The sequence below is a fragment of the Sciurus carolinensis genome, chromosome 10, assembly GCF_902686445.1.
Source record: "Sciurus carolinensis chromosome 10, mSciCar1.2, whole genome shotgun sequence".
Taxonomy (NCBI): domain Eukaryota; kingdom Metazoa; phylum Chordata; class Mammalia; order Rodentia; family Sciuridae; genus Sciurus; species Sciurus carolinensis.
The window spans coordinates 16,423,864-16,444,723 of record NC_062222.1 but is presented as its reverse complement, the minus strand read 5'-3'; the positions used below and the strand labels follow the sequence as shown (position 1 = coordinate 16,444,723).

At 38.4% G+C, this 20,860-nt stretch overlaps 1 protein-coding gene across 12 annotated transcripts in view; it reads left to right on the top strand.

Moving 5' to 3' along the window:
• Positions 1 to 20,860, top strand: part of Elf2 (E74 like ETS transcription factor 2) — a 102,861-nt gene that overhangs the window by 71,909 nt on the left and 10,092 nt on the right. For 6 of the 12 annotated variants that reach the window (XM_047566114.1, XM_047566113.1, XM_047566121.1 and 3 more), the window contains 2 exons: positions 18,775 to 18,888; positions 20,490 to 20,663. In XM_047566114.1, coding sequence (XP_047422070.1) covers positions 18,775 to 18,888; positions 20,490 to 20,663 — 288 coding nt within the window. Of the gene's footprint in view, positions 1 to 8,787; positions 9,078 to 10,346; positions 10,516 to 18,774; positions 18,889 to 20,489; positions 20,664 to 20,860 lie in introns of those variants that run through there. The other 6 variants (XM_047566116.1, XM_047566124.1, XM_047566123.1 and 3 more) reach the window with 4 other exon arrangements.

Here is a 20,860-nt window from a genome sequence, read left to right as displayed (position 1 = left end):
GTTCAACTCCCCAGCCTTTTAAAAAATTGAGAAAGTCTCAATTTTTAGGTCTTAAAATTTTTAGGTCTGCTAAGTTGCTAGGCTGGGCTTGAACTTGTGATCCTTCTGCTTCAGGCTCCTGAGTAGCTAGGATTATAGGTGTGTGCCACTGTGTCGGACAAAATAATAGATTATTAATAAACCCAAAAAATTAATAAAATGGACAGACCTCTGTAAAGAGAGAGAACAGGTAAATAAGCACTAAGAACAAAAATAGGAACAACAGAATAGAGTTTAAAAATCATAAAAGAATGCTGTGAGCAAACTGCTACCAAGGAATTTGAAAACCCATGAAATGGATAATCTTAATATGTAAATATAGCTGACTCAAGAAGAAATAGAAAACCTAAACAAATCAATAATGATTCAATTTTAACAATCTTACATATGTATGCAGCTCATATATACATTTAAATAAAATCCATCAGATAGACCCATATCTGGTACTTATATTTCAAGGGACATACATACTTCCTGTAGAAGTAGTAAAAAGAGGGAAAGCTACCAGATTAATGTTGTGCAGCAAGAATAACCTAAGCTTGAAATTTTCGGTACACAAAGTTTCTGATTAAAGTCTTGTATGATCTCAGCTATAAATATTCCAAATAAAGAATAGCAAATGAAATCCAGAATTGATTTAAAAACACATAATGACTAGATATGTTAGTAGGAAGGCAAGGATGGCTGCATATTAGGAAGACTATTAATGTAGTCACGTGACTAGGTTAAAGGAGAAAACTCACCTAATAACCTCGGTGGATCCAAAAGCATTTGTTAAATTTCAGCATCTACTGAGGAGAAATACTCAGTATGGATTGGAACCTGATCAGGGATATATATGAAAAATTTACAGCAAATATCATACTTCATGGAGAAAAAGGATGACAGCTGGGCATGGTGGCATATTCCTGTAATCCCAGAGGCTGAGGCAGGAGGATCTCAAATTCAAAGCCAGCCTCAGCAGTTTAGCAAAGCCCTAAGCAACTTAGTGAGATCCTATCTCAAAATAATAAGTTAAAAGGGCCAGAATGTGTCTCGGTTAAGGGCTGCAGGATTCAATGCCTGATGCCATACCCCACCCCCTTCCACCCCCCCCCCCCCCAAAAAAAGGATGGCAGCTATCATTATTACCAGAAATCCTAGCCAATGAAATAAGACAAGGAAAATAAAGGAAAGGAAAGGCATAAACCAGGTGCACTGGCATACCTGTAATCCTAGTGGCTCAGGAGGCTGAGGCAGGAGGAGGAGTTCTAAGCAAGTCTCAGTACAAGCAGAGTGCTAAGCAACTCAGTGAGACCCTGTCTGTAAATAAAATACAACACAGGGGGCTGGGGAGATAGCTCAGTTGGTAGAGTGCTTGCCTTGGAAGCACAAGGCCCTGGGTTCGATCCTCAGTACCGCAAAAAAAAAAAAAAAAAAAAAAAAAATACAACACAGGGCTGGGGATGTGGCTCAGTGGTTGAGTGCCCCTGGGTTCAATCCCCAGCACCCTCCCAACCCCTGCAAAAAAAAAAAAAAAAGAGAGAGAGAAAGGCATAAAGATCAGAAGAGAAGAAACAATATTATTTGTTGTTGGTTTAACACTTAAAATCTGAGACATTTTAAAAAAATAAGACTGCAGAAAAACTACTAATATCACATTTTACTTTTCTGCTTTTTAGGAATGAATGCTCATCATTCTTTATGTGTAACAGCTAGTACTGCATAACAAAGCATTTCAAAATGTATTGATTTTAGCTGGGCATGGTGGTACATGCCTAAAACCCCAGCAACTTGATGCAGGAGGATTGTAGTTTGAAACCAACCTCAGCAGCAGTGAGACCCTGAGCAACTCAGGGTTTCTCAAAATAAAATTTAAAAATTTAAAAGGATTAGGGATATAGCCAGTGGTAAAGTGCTCCTGGGTTCAATCCCTAGTACTCCCTCCACCCCCTGCAAAAACCCAAAACACCAAAACCAAAATTTGAAGGAAGAACCAGTTATTGTTTCTCCTAGACCTCTGTGGTCATGTGGTTCTGGCTGATATGGACTGGTTCCTCTTGAATGTAGTGATCTGTTCATCAGCTGGGAGCTGGTTGGTCTGAGGGACCTCAGCTGGGACAACTTGGCCCTCGTTCTTTCCAGGCATCATACTTCTTTTTCATTTCTTATGGTATGGGTCAAGGACCTGGTATTATGTTGAAGAATGGTGATACTACTGTGCATAAATGAAATGTAATTATAATTTTATTTTCTCATTCTTATCTAGTTTTAGAGTCAAGATTACACTTGAGTTTTTCAAATAATCCAGGTGTGGCTTTCCCTTATTTTTCTTTTCTGTTTCCTGTAACAATTTGTATAAGAATTATTTTTAAAATTTGCTAGGCTGGGCATGGTGGTACATGCTTGTAATACCAGCTATTTGGGAGGTTGAGGAAGGAGAATAAAAAGTTGGAGACCAGTCTCAGCAACTTAATGAGACCATGTTTCAAAATTTAAAAGGGTTGGGGCTGTAACTCAGTGGTAGAATGCTCACCTAGTATGTATCCTGTTTGATCTTGATATACAAATGCAGTACTAAAAAAGAAAAAACAAACAACCCCCAAAACAATATTCACAAGTCATGAAGTTTTTTTTTGTTTTTTATTTGTTTGTTTTTTGGTACTGGGGATTTAACTCAAGAGTGCTTAACACCAAGCCACATCCCCAGCCCCTTTTATATTTTATTTAGAAACAGGGTCTTGCCGAGTTGCTTAGGGCCTCGATAAGTTGCTGAGGCTGGCCTTGAATTTGTGCTCCTCCTATGTCAACCTCTTGAGCCACAGGGATTATAGGGGTGCACCACTGTGCCTGGCTGGTGAAGGCTTCTATGCATATAAATATTTGAACTTTCTTGGGTGGTGTTTCAAAATGTAGCATATATGCACTATTGTTGAATTTTATGTATATGCAATTTTGTATATCATACTGTCCATAGGACTTTACTTTTTGTTTTGTTTTGTTTTGGTACTGGGTGGGGATTGAACTCGGGGTACTCAGCCACTGAGCTACATCCCCAGCCCAGTTTTTTTATATTTTATTTAGAGACAGGGTATCACTGAGTTGCTTAGTGCCTCACTTTTGCTGAGACTGGCTTTGAACTTGCCATCCTCCTGCCTTAGCTTTCTGAGCCACTGGGATTACAGGCGAGCGCCAGGCCAGGCTAGGACTTTCACTCTTGATGGGGGACTCAGTGTGAATTGAGAAGACAAATTATTCTTTTTTCTTTTGTTAATAATTTATTACTACCAGTTTATAGGCACATAAGCTTGCTTAAAGTAAGGCTACATATTTATTTGTTGAATAAATGAATGTGTATGTGACTGTGAGTTCAAGCATCTTCATTTTATTTATATAAAACTTGACTATTAAAACAAGCCAGTAAGCCAGAAAAACTGCAAGTAGACAAACTGTAGTATAAAACATCTGTAGACTGTACTGCTGTCTTCTTATGTAGATGAACCAAGCTTTTTACCTAGCGGTCTTAAATCACCTTGTTCTAGCTTCTTGTCTTTCACAGACATATTTTTCTTGTAATCAGTTTTCTTGACTCCCCTTTTTCCTAAACATGTGCAACACACTAGCTTTGAATTCCCTTGTTTGTTAGTGTGGTTGTATGAGAAGAGTTTAGACTGACCTGTTGTTATCCTACTCACTGCTCAAAATATTTTTCTCTTAATTTCTCAGAACGATACTTCCCATTGCTTTAGTTTTTCACCTTAAAGTGCAAAACATCAACCATTTTGCAGTTGACAGTATATAAAATAATAGTAAAATAGATTTAACTTCATCTATTTTATAACTTATAAATGTCATAGAAGACTTCCATAGAATTTGTGACTCTGAAGTCACAAGATACTTCATGATCTTTGTCAAAGTATTTAACTACTTGGGGCCTCAGGTTTCTTGGTGGGTAAGAGTAAGGGAAAACTTGATTCTCATGTAACTCTTCTTTTGATGGTTGGAGAGCTCTTGCTAAGTAAAATAGGAGCCAGTGCAGTGGCACACACCTGTAATCCCAGCTACTTCCTGGAGGCTGAGGCAGGAGGATTGTAAATTTGAGGACAGCCTTGGCAATTTAGTGAAACCCTGTCTTAAAAATGGCTGAAGATAAAAGTTCAGGGGTGGAATGCGGCTGGATTTGATTCTCAGTTTACCTCCCACACACCCTTTGTGTTAGAAACTAGCAGAAGACAATATCTGAGACAGCACACATTATAGGTGGGCGGGTGTTCTTGTGTGATATGCCTAAACCGTGATAGTCAAGGAGAAGAAGTCATGATCAGGTTGCGGTGCTGGGGATTGAACGCAGGGCCTTGTGCTTGTGAGGCAAGCACTCTACCAACTGAACTATATCCCCAGCCCCCATGATCAGGTTCTTTTATGTTTTGAAAACCTGTGGGTGATGGAGATTACTCCAAACATAACATTGCATCATTCTTTGTACCAGATACCAAAAAGATACAAATGAACTGTGTAATCTAAAAACATTAAAAACCTATATGGTATTGGAAACAATGATATATTTCAAGACTTTTTCTTCTTGGGTACTACAGGACCATGCAACCACTCAAATATCACAAGTGAACATTTTGTGGCCATTAATGTACAAATTATATAAAAAGGCCAAGGATATTTATTTTTGGTTATATTGTACTTTAATTGTAATGATTATATCTATTCAGGCATTTTCAAAAGACAGATTAGCAATTGAAATAGTTTAAACTAAAGCAAATTAACAAATGAAAAGAACTCAGGATTCTGTACTTGAAAATTAGAGGCCATTAATAAGTTTTAATAGCCTTTCTTAAAACTGTGAATTGTGACCAGTTGGGGTTTGAAACCACCCCTTCCTTCCATATCAGTTAAATTTTTGCCAAAAAGCCACCCCAAATTTAGCAGTTTACAAGACCAAACATTTACCATCTCACCTGACACAGTTTTTGAGGTTAAGGATTGAGGAGTGGCTTTGCTGTGTCACCCTGGCTCTGGGTTTCTCATGAGGCCATGCCCTGGTCAGCCAGGGCTTCAGTCTTCTGAAGACTGGGTTAGGCTGGAGGGTCTTTCTGTCAGATGTGGCTCTTGGCAGGACGTTCTTGCCTTATGTTCCAGCTCCACGGAGCTGCAGGAGGGTACTCAAGACTTGTGCGGCATTTGGTTTTCATCTTCAGCTTTGTTCTTTTTGTTAGGAGAGAGGAACTAAGTTCTGTCCACCCGCAAAAAGGAGAGGAGAATTAAACTCCACCCCATGAAGGGGGAAATGTGAGAAAAGTGTGTGGATGAGAAAATCTGTGGGCACTAACTTCATTTCAGCAGGTTGATGTTCCCTGGACTGTTCCCTTGGTTCCTGGGGAGTGTGAAGAGTGAGGGCTGTGGTGTTGGGGTGCTTGTTTACATGCTGGCCCTGCCCTTTTGAAACCTCAGATTCCTCATCTATAAAATGAGCATAATAGTAATATGTATTTCATAGGCATGTAGAGAGGAGTGAGTTAAAAATAGAAAGTAAAGTATTTAGCATAAAGACTTGTATTGGATAAGCATTCAGTAAGTTGTTATTTTCCTTTTTTTTTTTTTTTTTTTTTTTTTTTTGAGGTGCTGGGGATTGAACCCCCAGGGCTTTGTGTTTGCAAGGCAAGCACTCTACCAGCTAAGATATATCCCCAGCCCTGAGGATGTCTTTCTAGGTATAATATCATTAGCAGAATATGAATTTAAAGTGTCTACCATAATAGCCTGCACATTCATACTTAGTTTAAGAAAATTCTGCTCATAGCTAGGCTTGGTGGTTCACATCTGTAATCCCAGCAATTTGGGAGATTGAGGTAGGAGGATTGCAAGTTTGAGGCCAGCCTTAGCAACTTAGCAAGGCCCTAAGCAATTTAGTGAGACCCCATCCCATAATAAAAAGAAGTATGGTTTTGACCTGATGGTAGAGCATCCCAATACCAAAAGTAAATAAATAGGGCTGGAGATGTAGCTTAGTAGTAAAAAGTGCCCTTGAATAAATTCACAGTTCAAAAACAAACAAAAAAATCTTATACCTATTCATGAAATACCTACTCATGAAAACTTGAAAAGTGTGAATGTATATGTGTATACACAGAGATATACATAAATGTATGTATGTGTATGTATCACATACTGTATATATGTATATACATTATGCATATTACATGGTTTGAGTCATAAATATAGGAAAAATATAAATCTTGCCACATCTATCTTTTTAATATTATCTCATGTTCTTAAAAATTTGGGGACTAAGAGGAACTGAGTGTGGTAGTGCACACATGCAATTCCAACTACTTGGGAGGCTGAAGCAGAAGGATCACAAGTTGGAGGCCAGCCAAAGCAACTTTAGTGAGACATGGTCTCAAAATAAAGTAAAAAAAGGTCTGGGATATAGCTATATAGCTCAATGGTAGAGGACTTGTCTAGCATGTCCTGGGTTCAGTCCCTAGTACTGACAAAAAATAACAAAAAACTAAACAAACAAAAAAACCAACCTGTAAGTCCCTGGGTTTGGTCTTAAGTACCCTCCCCTGAAAAAGTTCAAATTTGAAGTTATTATTTTTTTAAAGAGACACGCTTCATTATATGGCCTAGGCTGACCCAAAATTCCTGGGCTCAGGTGATCCTCCTGCCTCAGACTCCCTAGCAGCTGCAACTACAGATGTGTGCCACTGTGCCTTTTGTCTTTAAATAGAGCAATCCATTGAATATCTTCCCTGTTTCTTCAGGATAAGCTTCAGAAATGGAATTCCTATGTCAGAAACTCAAGCTTCTTTTAGACTATTGATATATGGTACATTGCTGTCCTGGATGTTTGTACCAGCGTGTATTAGCAATGGCCTATCCTTTCTTGTCATTCCCAGTGTAGTATTTATCAGTCTCTAAAAAGCATTGGTAGCTTTTGAAAGCCTAGTGAGTAAGGTAGAATGGTATTAATGCCCAGAGAATTTTGTTTTTACAAAAACTTATATAGTAATATTTTCCTGTCTTTCTGATTAATTTCTGTTGTGTATATAAGTAAGTATTATCCAAGAATACATAGTTATTCTCTTGGAGATTAAAATGTAAGGTGGTCGTGGACACATAATTAGGATGTACAGAAGGTAAAAACACACACATATGTACATATATATATATGTATACTCCCTAAGATACATATTAAAAGCAAATAGTAAAAGTTGTATATCAGGCTACACAGTCTTTCCTACATTGAGAACACTATTCTTGAGCCATGTTGACTTGTCACTTCCACACACACACACACACACACACACACACAAATACTTTGGCTTATGGTACTGTTTTCCTTTCTAAACATATAATGCATGAAAAAATACTGGCAGAAGTGGAAATTGAGATTTGTTATCAATTTCAGTGGTCTACCTCTTGATATTCCTTCTCTCTCACATGGAGACTGTTAAAGATGCTGTCTATCAATGAATGATCTTTATTTCAAATTGATTAGCAGTAAGTAAAAGTGGCCATTTAATTTCTTTTGTTCCAACCTTGGCAGGTTTACTCCAAGAAAGAGATCTTTATTTGGATTAAAGGGAACTGTTTTTGGGTTTTGTAACGGTGCAGAGGTAGTGGAAGGCCCTCCAGAAAAATGAGAAGAAATGGCAAAAAAGAATCATGGGCTTTTTATAAATCCATTCTGACGTTCGCTGCACTGTTGGGTAAACTTTTATAAAATGGTTCTTCATTAGCTTTTATAAATATTGCTGTTAAATAATTTTTTGTCTAGTCATTTAGTCCAAATCATAAAATGTATGTCACCTTGTTATTTTAAATTTGTATCTGCCAAAACTTTTTGCGTTTATTCAGCAAACACTTACTGAGCACTTAATCTGTAGGATTGCAATGTCTTACGTAAATTTTGTAACAAACAACTTGAAGGTAACATTTTGTGTCAAACAATTTTCATTTTAAATTCTGAAACCGGGGACACGGTTTCTTGTTTTAATGAGGTCTCCATTCAGCATTCCATTGATTTGATTTCCTGTGTTTTCAGTAAATTTGATTCAAGTTACTAAGTTGGTAATTTATCTCCCCTTTCTACTGTATTTTCATGTGTACTTTTTTGTAATGTTAGTTTCTCGCGAAAAGATTGTTGAAGTGTAGATGTCAATGAACACCTTCGTTTCCAAATGAACAAACAGAAATGAAAGGGTACCTGAATTTCGTGATTGCAAATTGGGGGGGGGGGGGTCTAGTGTCTTGGGTTGCTGTGTTCGGTTTACCAAATGCCTGTTTAGCGTGTCCTTTGACTTCTCAAAGGGAAAGGGAGAAGTCGGGCTCGGGAAGTAGTTGGAAGCTCCTTACTTTCCAAGTCCATGCTTTTGGAATATTTTCTGATGTGACGTTTTCGTTGGCGTTCCTGTTTTAAAGTGTGGTTCTTTGAAGGGAACTGATCGGGTTGCATACGCTCTGAAGAGGCCCAGACAAGTTTCAGAGCCGCCGCTGTTCACAGCTGCGGGACTGGGGGTCGGTGGCTTCCAGGAGGACCACCTGATTAATGGCTCTTTCGCAGGGGGCACGGCTGCAGACCTCGCTTCCGCAGGGCGTGAAACGCGCCCGGTGCCGCCCTGGGCCGCGTCCCGGCCCGGCCGCCGGGCGCCGCAGCCTCAGGTGTCGCCGCGGCCGCTCGGGCGGGCGGGCGTCGGGACTTCCTGTCTGGGCGCGGGGCGGAAGGATCGCGTTGCCAGCCGGGCCGCCGCCGCCGCCCTGCCGTTAGGTGGTGGGGTTTCTCAGCCCGGCGGCGGGAGGCGGGCCGGCCGCGGCTTCCTGTCGGAGGACGCGCAAGGATCCGGGCGTCGGAGTGTGTGCGAGTGCGTGAGTGTGTGTCGGTCGCACGGCGTGTGTCTCCGGCCGCGGGTTCCGCCTCCTCCCCTGCCGCCGCTGCTCACGGTGTAAGTCAATGTGAAGCAGCAGCTCCAGCCCCGGGATAAACATGGCGACGTCTCTGCATGAGGGACCCACGAACCAGCTGGATCTGCTCATCCGGGCCGGTAAGGACAGGGGAACTTTTCTCCTGTGCATCGGTGCAGCGGCAGAGGGGGTGCACAGAAGGCGGGGTGCCTCCCCGGGAGCGGTCAGTGCAGGGGAAACAGTGTCCACCTCAGTCACTGGGGCGGCCAGGGAGAGGGGGGAGTGAATGAAGTAATGGAGGCGACGAATCAGGAAGTGATCACCTTGGAGAGTAACCTGCCTCGAATCCGGCGTTGTCGCTTCAGGGTGGGTTCGGCGAGCAGCGACGGCTGCTGCCTAGCGGAGCGCTGGCAGCGGGTGCTGGGGAGCCGAGCCGCGGTTAAGTTGGGGACTCGGGGGCGGACGAGTTGCGCGCTTCACCCCAGTTGCCGAGGAACCAGGAAGTGAGTGAAGCTGTTGTCTCTCCGCTGCGCCTGCCACGCTGTCTGGCCGGAGAGGCCGCTACTGCCGGCGGTCGGGGGCGGCGGGCTTCCCGGGGGACGCTCGCCGCCCCCCTTCAGACTTCGCCCACAGATCCGTGACTTCCGCATGGACCGGGCAGCCCCGGGCGATGTCCGGTGGACCGGTACCCGCCAAAAAATGCTCGGACCCTCCCTCTTCCCCACATCCCCACATTATGCAGGCTCAGGAGTAACGGTCCTGGAAAGGGTCACTTAATAACGTTGAGCAGCCGCGGCGCTACAGCTCCCAGGGGCCCGCCTCCTCTCCTGGTTTAGAGGGTGGCCGTGAAGAAACTAGGTGTATGCCCCTTCCCTCGTGGGGTGTAATTTTAGGGGAGAGAATGGGAAGGACACGGAGTGTATTTCGTCCCCCTGACCTGGTGCGACGGGGCGTGAGCGAAGAGCGTTTATTTTTGTAAACAGTGGGTGAATGTGAAGGAGCGGGGCGGGCGGGAGGGAGTCTTGGCCCCAGGGAAGTCTCAGCACGGAATTGCCCCCTTTCCCCTCCCCCCAAACCTCCCACCATAGCGGAAGCGCCTAGGAGAGGACAGAACCCGCGGGATTGACAGGCCTCCGGTTCCAATCTGCTCTCTGAGATGTTCCAAATAAGAACGTTGATTTCTGGAGGCGGGACTACGGGCCCTCGCTGGGCCAATGAAGATTGGGCGGGAGTGAAGCTGACAATGTACGCATGGAATTGGAGGGAAGAGGAGTGTAAACACGGAAGTGGCCGCAGGGGTGGGGGATGTGCAGCGCCACTGCTGCAGCGGAAGGGCATGGACTTAAGTTACATAGAAAAAGCAGCTTTACTTAATAGCAGACAGCGCAGTGAGGGCCTTAGGTCGATGTGGCAAGGCTTGAATACTATTTGCTTGCTGTAATAATAAATACACATGTTCCTTTCTCCGGACTCTTTATGTTGTATCACCGTTGATGGGAATTGGAAGATGAGAAATGTTCAAGGAATAGTAATGCCCTGAAAGGTCTTGGTTGCACTTTCTCCATCCATTGTTTTTAGGTAAGGGATCTTGAAGTGAGTTGTTTGGCTGGCAAACTATGTGATGCAATTGGGATGAGGAGAAAACATGTACACGTGTAACTTTATATTTAACAGAACTTTAAAATCTGGAACCATGTAACCATATGTATTGTATAACATGATGGTGAACAGCCTTTTATTCTATGAAACGTAATATTAACACTTCTTTTAAGTCCCAAAGACAAATCACAGTTTAGTGAGTAGTGAGATTGAAATATTTATGACAGTTTTTTCTGATTAGAATAGGAATTTAAGTTTTACTGAATGCAAGACAGCACGATGAGAACTTGGTTCCTTTTTATGTGTTCGGTCCATTAATAATGCAATATAAATATAAAATTTTGACTTTATGTTATTTGTACAGTCAATAATTAAAATTGTTGAGTCAGTGATAATGGTGTGTGTTGAATGAGAGGTTGTTTCCACTGGTTGACTACTCCAGAGAGAACCTTAGAATAGCTTCTGCAGTTAGAACTTGTGAAAAATACTCTAAAAGTAAGAGGGCTTAACTTCCATCAGTGGAAGGCATTTTTTTCATTAATTTTTTGGAATGATCAGCAAAATGGATGTGACCTGTAGATATAGCCAGTCTTTGGTTTGAAAATACAAAAGTTTTGTTTTCTTCTGATAATGGTGTACCTTTTGTTTTTCTCTCCTTGGTGTTGGCCATCTGAACCCAGGGATACAGCATGCTACACAAGTGCTCTATCAGTGAGCTACAACCCACAGCCATGATAAGGGTTTTTTTTAAGAAATTAAATACTCTTTTCCAGCTTATTGAATTTCTATAGTACTGCAGATCTTATAATTCAAGTTTCTTTTTTGATCATGATGCTCTATAAAGAATTTGGGGACTGGGATTGTAGCTCAGTGGTACAGCACTTGCTTCACATGTGTGAGGCACCGGGTTCAATCCTCAGCATCACTTAAAAATAAATAAGTTATTCTATCCATCTACAACTAAACATTTTTAAAAAAGAATATGTTTGCATATAATTATTTTCAGATTATTTTTCTCAACCATGTTCATGTAATCTGAAGCTCCCTTATAGTCTTTATTTTAGAAGGAAACTTGAGACAGGTTTGCTGATTTACCCAAGGTTCATTCAGTGAGTTAAAAGTTGAGAAGAAGAGATGACCCAGAAAATTAAGAGGCATGGTTCTAAATTTTTATTATGCCAGTTTCCAATGGCATTAGGAGAGTAATATTAGCAAATTTTGTATTTGTAAAATGGTCACGACACACTTTTTACCTCCGGAGGGAGGTTATCAAGTGTGAAGAGAAAATTACTCCTCACAGAGATTTTATAATCTAGTTGAGAAGACAGATGAAAATGTATATGCTATATAAATGTAAGAATAGCTATGGTGATTACAATAATGGATTGATGATTAGTGTGGAATCAGTGGTAACTAGTCTTACATGTGAAAGTACCAGAGAATAGACTGCTTTTATTTTCCTCTTTGAGAACTTAAGCATCATGTATATGTACTCCTTCAGCTGTCAGTATTTATGCTGTCAGAGGAGTGTGAGTCAGGATGAAATAAATGAGTTTATTTATTATACATCACTATCATTTAGATATACAAAACAGTTTGTGGTCAAGACGGCATACCTTATAAAACTTTCACTGAGAACAGGATTTATAAAAGTGAGCCTTGACCTTGAAGCCAGGGGTTGAGGATTTCTATCTAGTTATCACTAAAACTGAGTTGTCCTGGTGACTTATGGCTTTGTTTTCAGTAAGAGGACAGGTTTAACTAGATGACTTCTAAGGCTTCTTAAAAGCTGTACAGTTATGATTGGCTCACATATTTAATGGAAAGTTAAGGCCTCTTTTTTCCAGGGATATATTTTTTTAATCACACCATGAGTGTGTATGTGTTGGTGGTTATGTAATTAAGAGGTTAATTAATTTCTTTGAACTGTCTTTATAAATGGGTGCCAGATTGAATTTGAAGCTATGTTGAGTAAGTCTATGATATAGTTTAATAATTGAGGCTTGGTTTTCTTATAGTTAACGTAATATGGGAAAACAAATGTCTGACATTAATGCTTACCTAGAATTTATGTTGAAGTATTGTGGGTGTATGGTCTGGAATTCCTCAAAGATTTTGGTTTAAAATACTCCACTTTTGTATCAGGAAGTATGCATTCCTTGCCTCCCCCCCCCTTTTTTTTTTACATTTGAAAAGTAAGGTCATCAGAAGTTTTGCTTTATAATAGTAAATGAAAGGAAATTTTTTTTCTGAAAGTTTTGCCTAAATATTTTCACTTGGCCAAAAAAATTACATTTTGTCAACATTCATCATGAAGTTTGAAATTCAAAATTTCATTTCTGATTTACTATGAATTGGAATATCTAGTGAAGGTTGAGTATCCTTTATCTTGAAGTGCTTGGGACCAGAAGTGTTTCAGATTTCAGAGTTCTTAGAATTTGGGAATATTTGCATAGATGCCAGAGCACTTCAGATTTTCAGATTTGGTGGGTTCAACCTGTATCAATAGAAAAAAAATAGCAGTATGTGAAAAAAGACAGGAAGCGTGTGTTGAAATAAAAATAAAAATGGCATTAATTTTCTTGAAAAGTTTTCCTTTAGGGGCTGTGGTGTAGCTCAGTGATAGAACTCTGTCTAGCATGCAGGAGGCCCTGGGTTCAATCCCTAGTATTGTTAAAAAGGGGGAGTGGGGCTGGGTATATAGCTCAGTTGGTAGAGTGCTTGCAAGAGGCCCTGGGTTCAGTCCCCAACACCGCGCCAAAAAAAAGTGTGGGGGGTTGGGAATTGTATTGAAATTGAACTTCAGAGTTCATTGCAGCATTAATACTAAAATTTATATAAAAATGAGTTACAGAGTAAAATTGGTGTGTAAAAAGTCAGCCAGGATAATTCAACATAAAATCATTTACTTTTGAAACCAATTTGGCTGGCATAGAAGGATGTCTTCATGTTATTTAGAATAACTCCTTGTGTACAGTGTAGTTTAAATGTTCAAAAAGATGCAGAGAAATATTAAGCTTTTTAAAAATCCTTTATATGTAAGTGGACAAAATACTGTTTTACTTATAGAAGTGGGATAATATAATTTTTCATTTACATACTAATATTTAGACGCTAAAACTTTAGAAGCTAAAACTCACACAAATGAGTATAGAATGTAGTTATTATTAATTACATTTGATGGTAAATTAACAGCTGTGCACCTTAAAAGCCAAATTCTCTGAACTGGGAATTCTGAGAGTCCCAGGAGCCTTATCTGAGAAGTTAAAACTGTTTTCATGATGATTCTAAAACATCATTTGTTTTTTCAATTTCACAAGTGTACAGAGGAGTTTGCTAGAGGCTATTGCATGGTATTCCAACAATATTGAATGATGGAAGTAAATCTGTCTGCCTTTGAATAAATTAAGTATTAAAAAGATTTTCAGAATGGCAGTGTGGCTCAGTGGGTATAGTGCCTGCTTAGCATGTGGGAGACCCTGGATTCAGTCCCCAGTGGTGCAGGTGCGGGCATGCACATATGAAAAAGATTTGCAGAAATGCAAAAAACAATGCTACTCTGAATTTTTTGTTCTAAAAAGTTTTCAAGTAATTTATTTACAAGTAATTTGTTTATAAATGTTTACACTTGTTTATAAGTTTTCATAAAAACATTTGTTTACAAGTAATTATTTAAAAATGAATTAGCATTTTAAAATTTGTTTTAATTTCAAATATGCTACATATCTATAAGACAAGACTTTATGTTATCAAACTCTAGGGTCCTGGGAATAGAAACAGTGTGAGAAGAGCTGAGTTACAGTATTGTTTTAAATCCCTGTTCAGTTTAGTACCTAGTAGCCTATTGAGTACTTGAAATGTGATTGAGAAACTGAATTTTAAGTGACTTTATATTGATTACATGTTGAAGTGGCAGTGTTTGGGGTGTACTGAGTTAACCCAAAGGTATTAATTTCACATTTTAAAATGTGGCTACAGGAAAGTTTAAAATGAAATGTGACTGATACTGTTGGACAGCTTTGGTTTAGAAAATAGTTTTAGTTCTTTTTTCTCCTTTATAGTTAATAGCCCAGCTCTATTAATTAGCTTAAGGGGAAAATAAGGTAGAGTACCCAGACCTACTTCTCCCATCTTGTCGTTGCCTTCGTTTGTATTATTCACTACTGCTGTTACAACCTGGGCATGAGGGGACAGGAAGTGTGTGGTGGTTGAACAGTGATTATCTTGGGATACTGGTTTGTAGTGCTGTTGGTAGGGGAGTGCTCTGTCACCTAATGGACTGTCTTGACATTTTTTCCCCCATTACTCTCAAACAAAATTGCTACTAAATTTTATTTTTGACTTGAGAACATTGTTATGAACTAGATCCATTGCCAGCATTCTCTTATGCAAAGCTGAGAGGTATGCCTCTTGTCAGACTTAATTACCAAGTTTGGTATTTTGTAACAGCTGTTGAGTGAGTCTGGAATAGTCCACCATACAGACACTAGTTGATTAGAAAGATGGAAAGGGAACAAGAATATTTTTACCAATAGTAAATGGAGGCATGGGCAATTTTTATTTTTGGCACTTTGATTAAAACTAAAATAGTTTTTGAAATTTATTTGATGCATTTATTTCTTCAAGAAGGGTTGACCAGTAATATGAACTGCTAGAAAATAATACCTGGTCTGGTTATTTTCAGCTTCATTTGTTTCTATTTAAAAGGAGTTGCTTGTTTTTTTCCTCCATAAATTTCACACACAGGTCTAGAAAGAATACTGGTCTCTAAGATTTTTAAATAAGGGATAAGGAGTGTTTTTTTTTTAGCTATTGCTTTTAGTTTACTTACTTTGATTGCACAACACTGTTAAATTCATGTTTTATGCTTTAGAATTGTGCATAGTTTTAGTTTAAATTTTATTTGAATTTTTGATCTGGACAAAATAGTATTGCACATTTGTTTTAGTTATAGAAACTTGCATAAAAGAGGTGACTCTTAAATTGTGTATCAAAAACTACTTGTTGCCGGGCATGGTGGCACACAATGAGAACGAGGCAGGGGGATTGAAGTTCAAGGCTTGCCTGGGCAACTTGGTGAGACCCTGTTTCAAAATAAAAAAAAATAAAGAGGACTGGGGACGTAGCTTGCTGGTAGAGTGCTCCTGGGTTCAGTCCCCGCACTGCAAGAAGAAAAAAATTACTCTGTCAACCAAAGTATAGACATAGTGCCTACTTTTATAAATTGGGTGTTCTTGGAACTGTCAGTGGTACATTATTGCAAATTTATTTGAGAAAGGGCTCTTGGATTTTTATGTTTAGCATTATTTGAGTTGGTAGATGAAAATCGTAAGAAGCAAAAGTAGTAAGCATCAAAAAAGGAAAGAAATCAGTGCTCTCCTTGAGCTGTTGTCTTACAGAGTAACTTTAAAAATTATATTTTATTATACTTCTTATGTTTTTGATGTTCTCAGAACTTTAAGCTTCATGAGGCTAGACAACCTATTTACAGTTGTATCCTAAATTTATAGCACAGGGTAAATAAACACTGGTGAAATACTCAGTAACCACTTGTTGATTGTACCCAGACTGTTAGTTCTCTGGTTGATAATTCATAGATGTCATATACATATTTTATATTCTCATCCTAAATTGAAGGTGTAAGTTTTCTTATATGTTTGTGTATATTTATTTTAGCCAGTAAATTAAAAAAAAATTTTTCTGGAACATAAATTGAATATTGGGGAGAAGAGGAAGTTTAGAAATACAAGAAAATACACTTTAGAAAATAATTTCTAGCCAGGTGCAGTAGTGCAAGCCTGTAATCCCAGCAGTTCAGGAGGCTGAGGCAGGAGGATGGAAAGTTCAAAGCCAGCCTTAGCAACGAGGAGGCACTAAGCAACTCAGTGAGACCCTTTGTCTAAATAAAATACAAAATAGGGCTGGGGATGTGGCTCAGTGATTGAGTACCCCTGAGTTCAATTCCTGGTCCCGTGTCTCTCCCCCCCCCTCCCCCCCACCGCCGCCAAATTCTATAACATAACAAACAATAACAAGAAATTACGGTGTTGAAAATATACTTCAGACTACATAAGAATTTAAGGCACATAGTATGTGTTAGGCAAATTTCATTTTGCTCATAACTTAAATATTAAAAATCTGGTAAGTTCTTTTATTGCTGTATTATACTGGATACTGACTATACTGATTTTAATGTGGTAGAGGTTTTCGGGTGTGTCTTAATACAATTACATAAGGAATTAGTTTACCCAGGATAGTTTATTAATAGCACTTAAGACAACAGCTAAATTGCAGCACCAAGCAGACTTTAAAGAGAATGCTCCTAGATTAAATTTTTAAAACCTGAGAGGGTGCGTTCCAAGGTCATTAGTATATGTGAGTATTGTAGGGAGGAACTTTGAAAAAAAATTCTTGAGGATAGTAATATATTTTATACCGAGTTTCTTAAAGTTGAGCTAGAAGGGCTGATTGAATCCTTTGCTTCAGTGAAGCTGCAGATAAGAGTAAGCAGGGTCACCTAAAGATAGATTTACTTAGAGGTTTGGCTGCCTCTCTGGAACCATTTAGCTTTGAGCAGATTTCCATAAATGGAAAGAGCAACTGGAGAGACCTAGTACCTTGGTTGAGAGTGTGGATGATGTGCAACAGGTGGTGGAACAGTTTCTGGATTTTTAAAATAAATGCTCCCCAAATGACTAGTGCTTAAGACTGAAGCTTTAGCATTGGTGAATTTTGAGACCAAGTGGATTTTTCTCCCTGATTAAAATTTTCCTGAAAATACTTTTAAAAGATTCATCTCATTAGTGTATAGAATTTGTGAATTTGAATATGATTTTATGAAATTTGTATAGACATTTACTTTTAGTTTCTTGAGGAGACTTCTTGAGAAAAATCTATCAAATTAAAAACTGTTACACATTTATGTTTTAGAGGCTTTTACCAAGGAAAGTATTCAATATTTTAATCCAGAATGTAAAATTAATAAAACGTTAAGATAATAAGTTTGTCCCCCACTTGCCAGTTTTCCTGGAAGTTCGGTGGGTTGTTCTTCATTCAATACATAAAAGACAAGTCTACATTAAGAACTATAGCAGCTATAAAGTCGAGTTAAGATAGATAGCTCCATTGACCTCAAAGAGCCTATTAGAATCTTAGCTGAGTGCTAAGTCGTCACTCTTTATTGAGTTCTTATTTATATGCCAGTCACTGTGCTAAGTTTTTTGTTTTGTTTTGTTTTTTTAAAATGGGAATCACATCATTTAATTCTCAAAATTATTTGAGGTAAGCAATATGCCTGTTTCGTGAAGAACACTGAGACCTAAAGAGATTATGTTACTTGCCTAAGTGGCAGAGACTAGAGCAATTTCACAAGTAACTTAATATCAAAGCATTAAAGAAGTGCCAGAAGAGAGATACAAAGAGTGATGGAATTAGAAAAGACTTCATGGTGAAGGGAAAACTATTACAGAAACTCAAAAAAAATGTCCTAACAGAGCCAGGTGTGTTGGGCGCCTATAGTCCCAGCTACTTGAGGATGAGGCAGGAGGATCACTTGTGCCCATGAGTTTGAGACTAATCTGGGCCAATCTCAAAATAACGAAACAAAAACATAAAAAATCTCTTAGGGTAAAAAACCCAGCAAAGTCAAGTGAAGTTCTGAGGAAAAAAACAAGGTTTTGTGAAGAAAGTTCTCAATTGTTCTACAGCTAAAGTTTGATAGGTGTTGTTATCCATCTCAGGCTGCCTTGCTCATTTAGGAGAGTCTCTGTAAGAACTAATTTATTAAAGTAACTTAGAAATAAAAAGTGTTTCTGACCAATTATGCTAAGTATTCTATTGTAGTTTTTATTGGCAATATAGCAAAATATATAATTGATCTTGTAGGATTGTTAATTTACAACCGTCTGTCCCTACTCCCCACCCCTCAGTTAGTTTTGGCCTAAAATTGATGCAGAGTTCAGATTTCAAGGGTTGGTCTTTGTTTTCCTTTGGATAAGATCCAGAAACTTCTCATTAATTTTTATTCAGCCTCATTGGTTGCTTTTAAATCAATATTCTATTTACTAAGTGTAGATACTACCTTATTTTGGCTTTAAGTTATTTCTGTAAATAGTTGATATAGACGGATGTATCAATGGCTTATGTAGAGTCATTCACATGGAAGATAATTTACATTTATTTCTTAAACAGTAGTGTGTGTGGTTCATTTTTAATTGAGTAGAACTTGTTTTCTCCCAGTGGAAGCATCAGTTCATGGCAGTAATGCACACTGTACAGATAAGACGATTGAAGCTGCTGAAGCCCTGCTTCATATGGAATCTCCTACCTGCTTGAGGGATTCAAGAAGTCCTGGTATGTGAACTGTTCATTTTTATAGCATGTCTCATTACTTCATATTAGAATTAAGACTTTTTAATACCAGAATATTACTGTTGGACTTCTCAAAGGTCTGTTATACATGAATACCTGAAAGCAGCAATTGATCTTTATTAAGGTTCCCAAATCTTAAGTGCTTTCAATACTAATCTCATAATAAATGATATAGAAAATGCCACTGTAGGCATACAGATTTTTATGAAATTTTATGTTATCATTTGGGTAAATTTTAGGCCTTTGGAGTCCTTAAGAGTGTGACTTATTGAGCAGTTACCTTCTGTGACCACTGTCAGTTCTTTGTTCAGTTATAAATGGGCAGTAATTCCAGGCAATCATGGATGGTAGTGAGCTTATACCATTTCCTTCGTACCTGTGAGTTATGCCATTTCCTTTCAGCCTGTGAGTTATCCTTTTCTCTCTCTTTTTCTCTTTTAGACTGACAAATTAAAATGTCCCAATTTTAATAAAATGTTCAAATGTTAATTTGATTTGATAAACTGAGATTTAATAGCAATTTATGATAAATGCTAAGAGCAGCTATACTTTTTAATTCAAATAGGGATCCTGTGTATTAGTCAAGGATAGGATAAGTAAATTATGGCTTATATTGGTCAGCGTATTAATCCATGATAGTATTAGTAAATCTTTAAATTTGAAATAGAAATGTCGTATACTGATTAATCATGCATTGAAGGAAGCCAGAGCAACATTAGTGTGTAATAGAATGCCAGGTAGCAATCTGTGTGTATTGTTTTTATTGACCTAAAAATCAGGACTGTTTCATTAAATATAAAATAGAAATATTGAAAGGTGATATTCATTAATCTGTAATGAACAGTCTTTCATTTTTAAGTCTTTTTTTTTTTTTTTTAAAGTTGTAGATGGACACAATACCTTTATTTATTTTTATGTGGTGCTGAGGACTGAACCCAGTGCCCCACATGTGTGATTGTGATGCAAGTGTTCTACCACTGAGCCACTGCCCCAGCCCTATAAGTACATACTTTTTACTGAGTACATATTTATAAATCTTATAAATTTGTACCATGTGCATATGACCTAAAGAATAATGATGGCTGTGTAGAAGGAATGTAGTTACTAAAGAATTGTTATACCATAATTTAAAAATGCTTTCCTAACTGTCAAAATCAGTCAAAGTTTTCAGAGAGCTTAAAAATGTGAAGAAGCCTGGTGTGGTGGTGCATGCTACTTGGAAAGTAGAGGCAGGAGGATTGAAAATTTGAGGCCAGCTTCTGCAATTTAGTGAGACCCTGTCTTGAAATAAGAGAGGGATTGGGATGTAGCTTAGTGGTAGAGCACCCCTGGGTGGTTTAATCCCCCCAGTACCACCAAAAAAAAAAAAGAAAGAAGCAGGCAATTACTTCCCACCTTTAAGATGTTTTCCTTTACATTAATTTTCTTGTATACTTTGGATCATACTGAATATTCAACAAATTAATTTCTTTAGTATTTTATTTTCATCCTGCTTTGATTAAGCCTTTCTAAATATTGATCTATCCATATAAGAAATGTTAATGGGGGTGGGAAATTTTAAATTTTTCAACTTTTTTTTATAGTGGAAGTGTTTGTTCCTCCTTGTGTATCAACTCCAGAATTTATCCATGCTGCTATGAGGCCAGATGTCATTACAGAAACTGTAGTGGAGGTGTCGACTGAAGAGTCTGAACCAATGGATACCTCTCCTATTCCTACATCACCAGAGAGCCATGAACCAATGAAAAAGAAAAAAGGTAGAGTATATTTATAAATTTCTGAGAAAGCAGATGAATTTTTTTTTAACTTTTTTATTTTTATTTTTTGCTGGCAATTTTTTTTTCCCTTTAAGGGACACACACACAAAAAAGTAATGTACACTATCTAGTCTTAAATAAACAACAAATTGAATTATTTTTTATTATTTTTTAAAAAATCAGGATGACTCTATTTT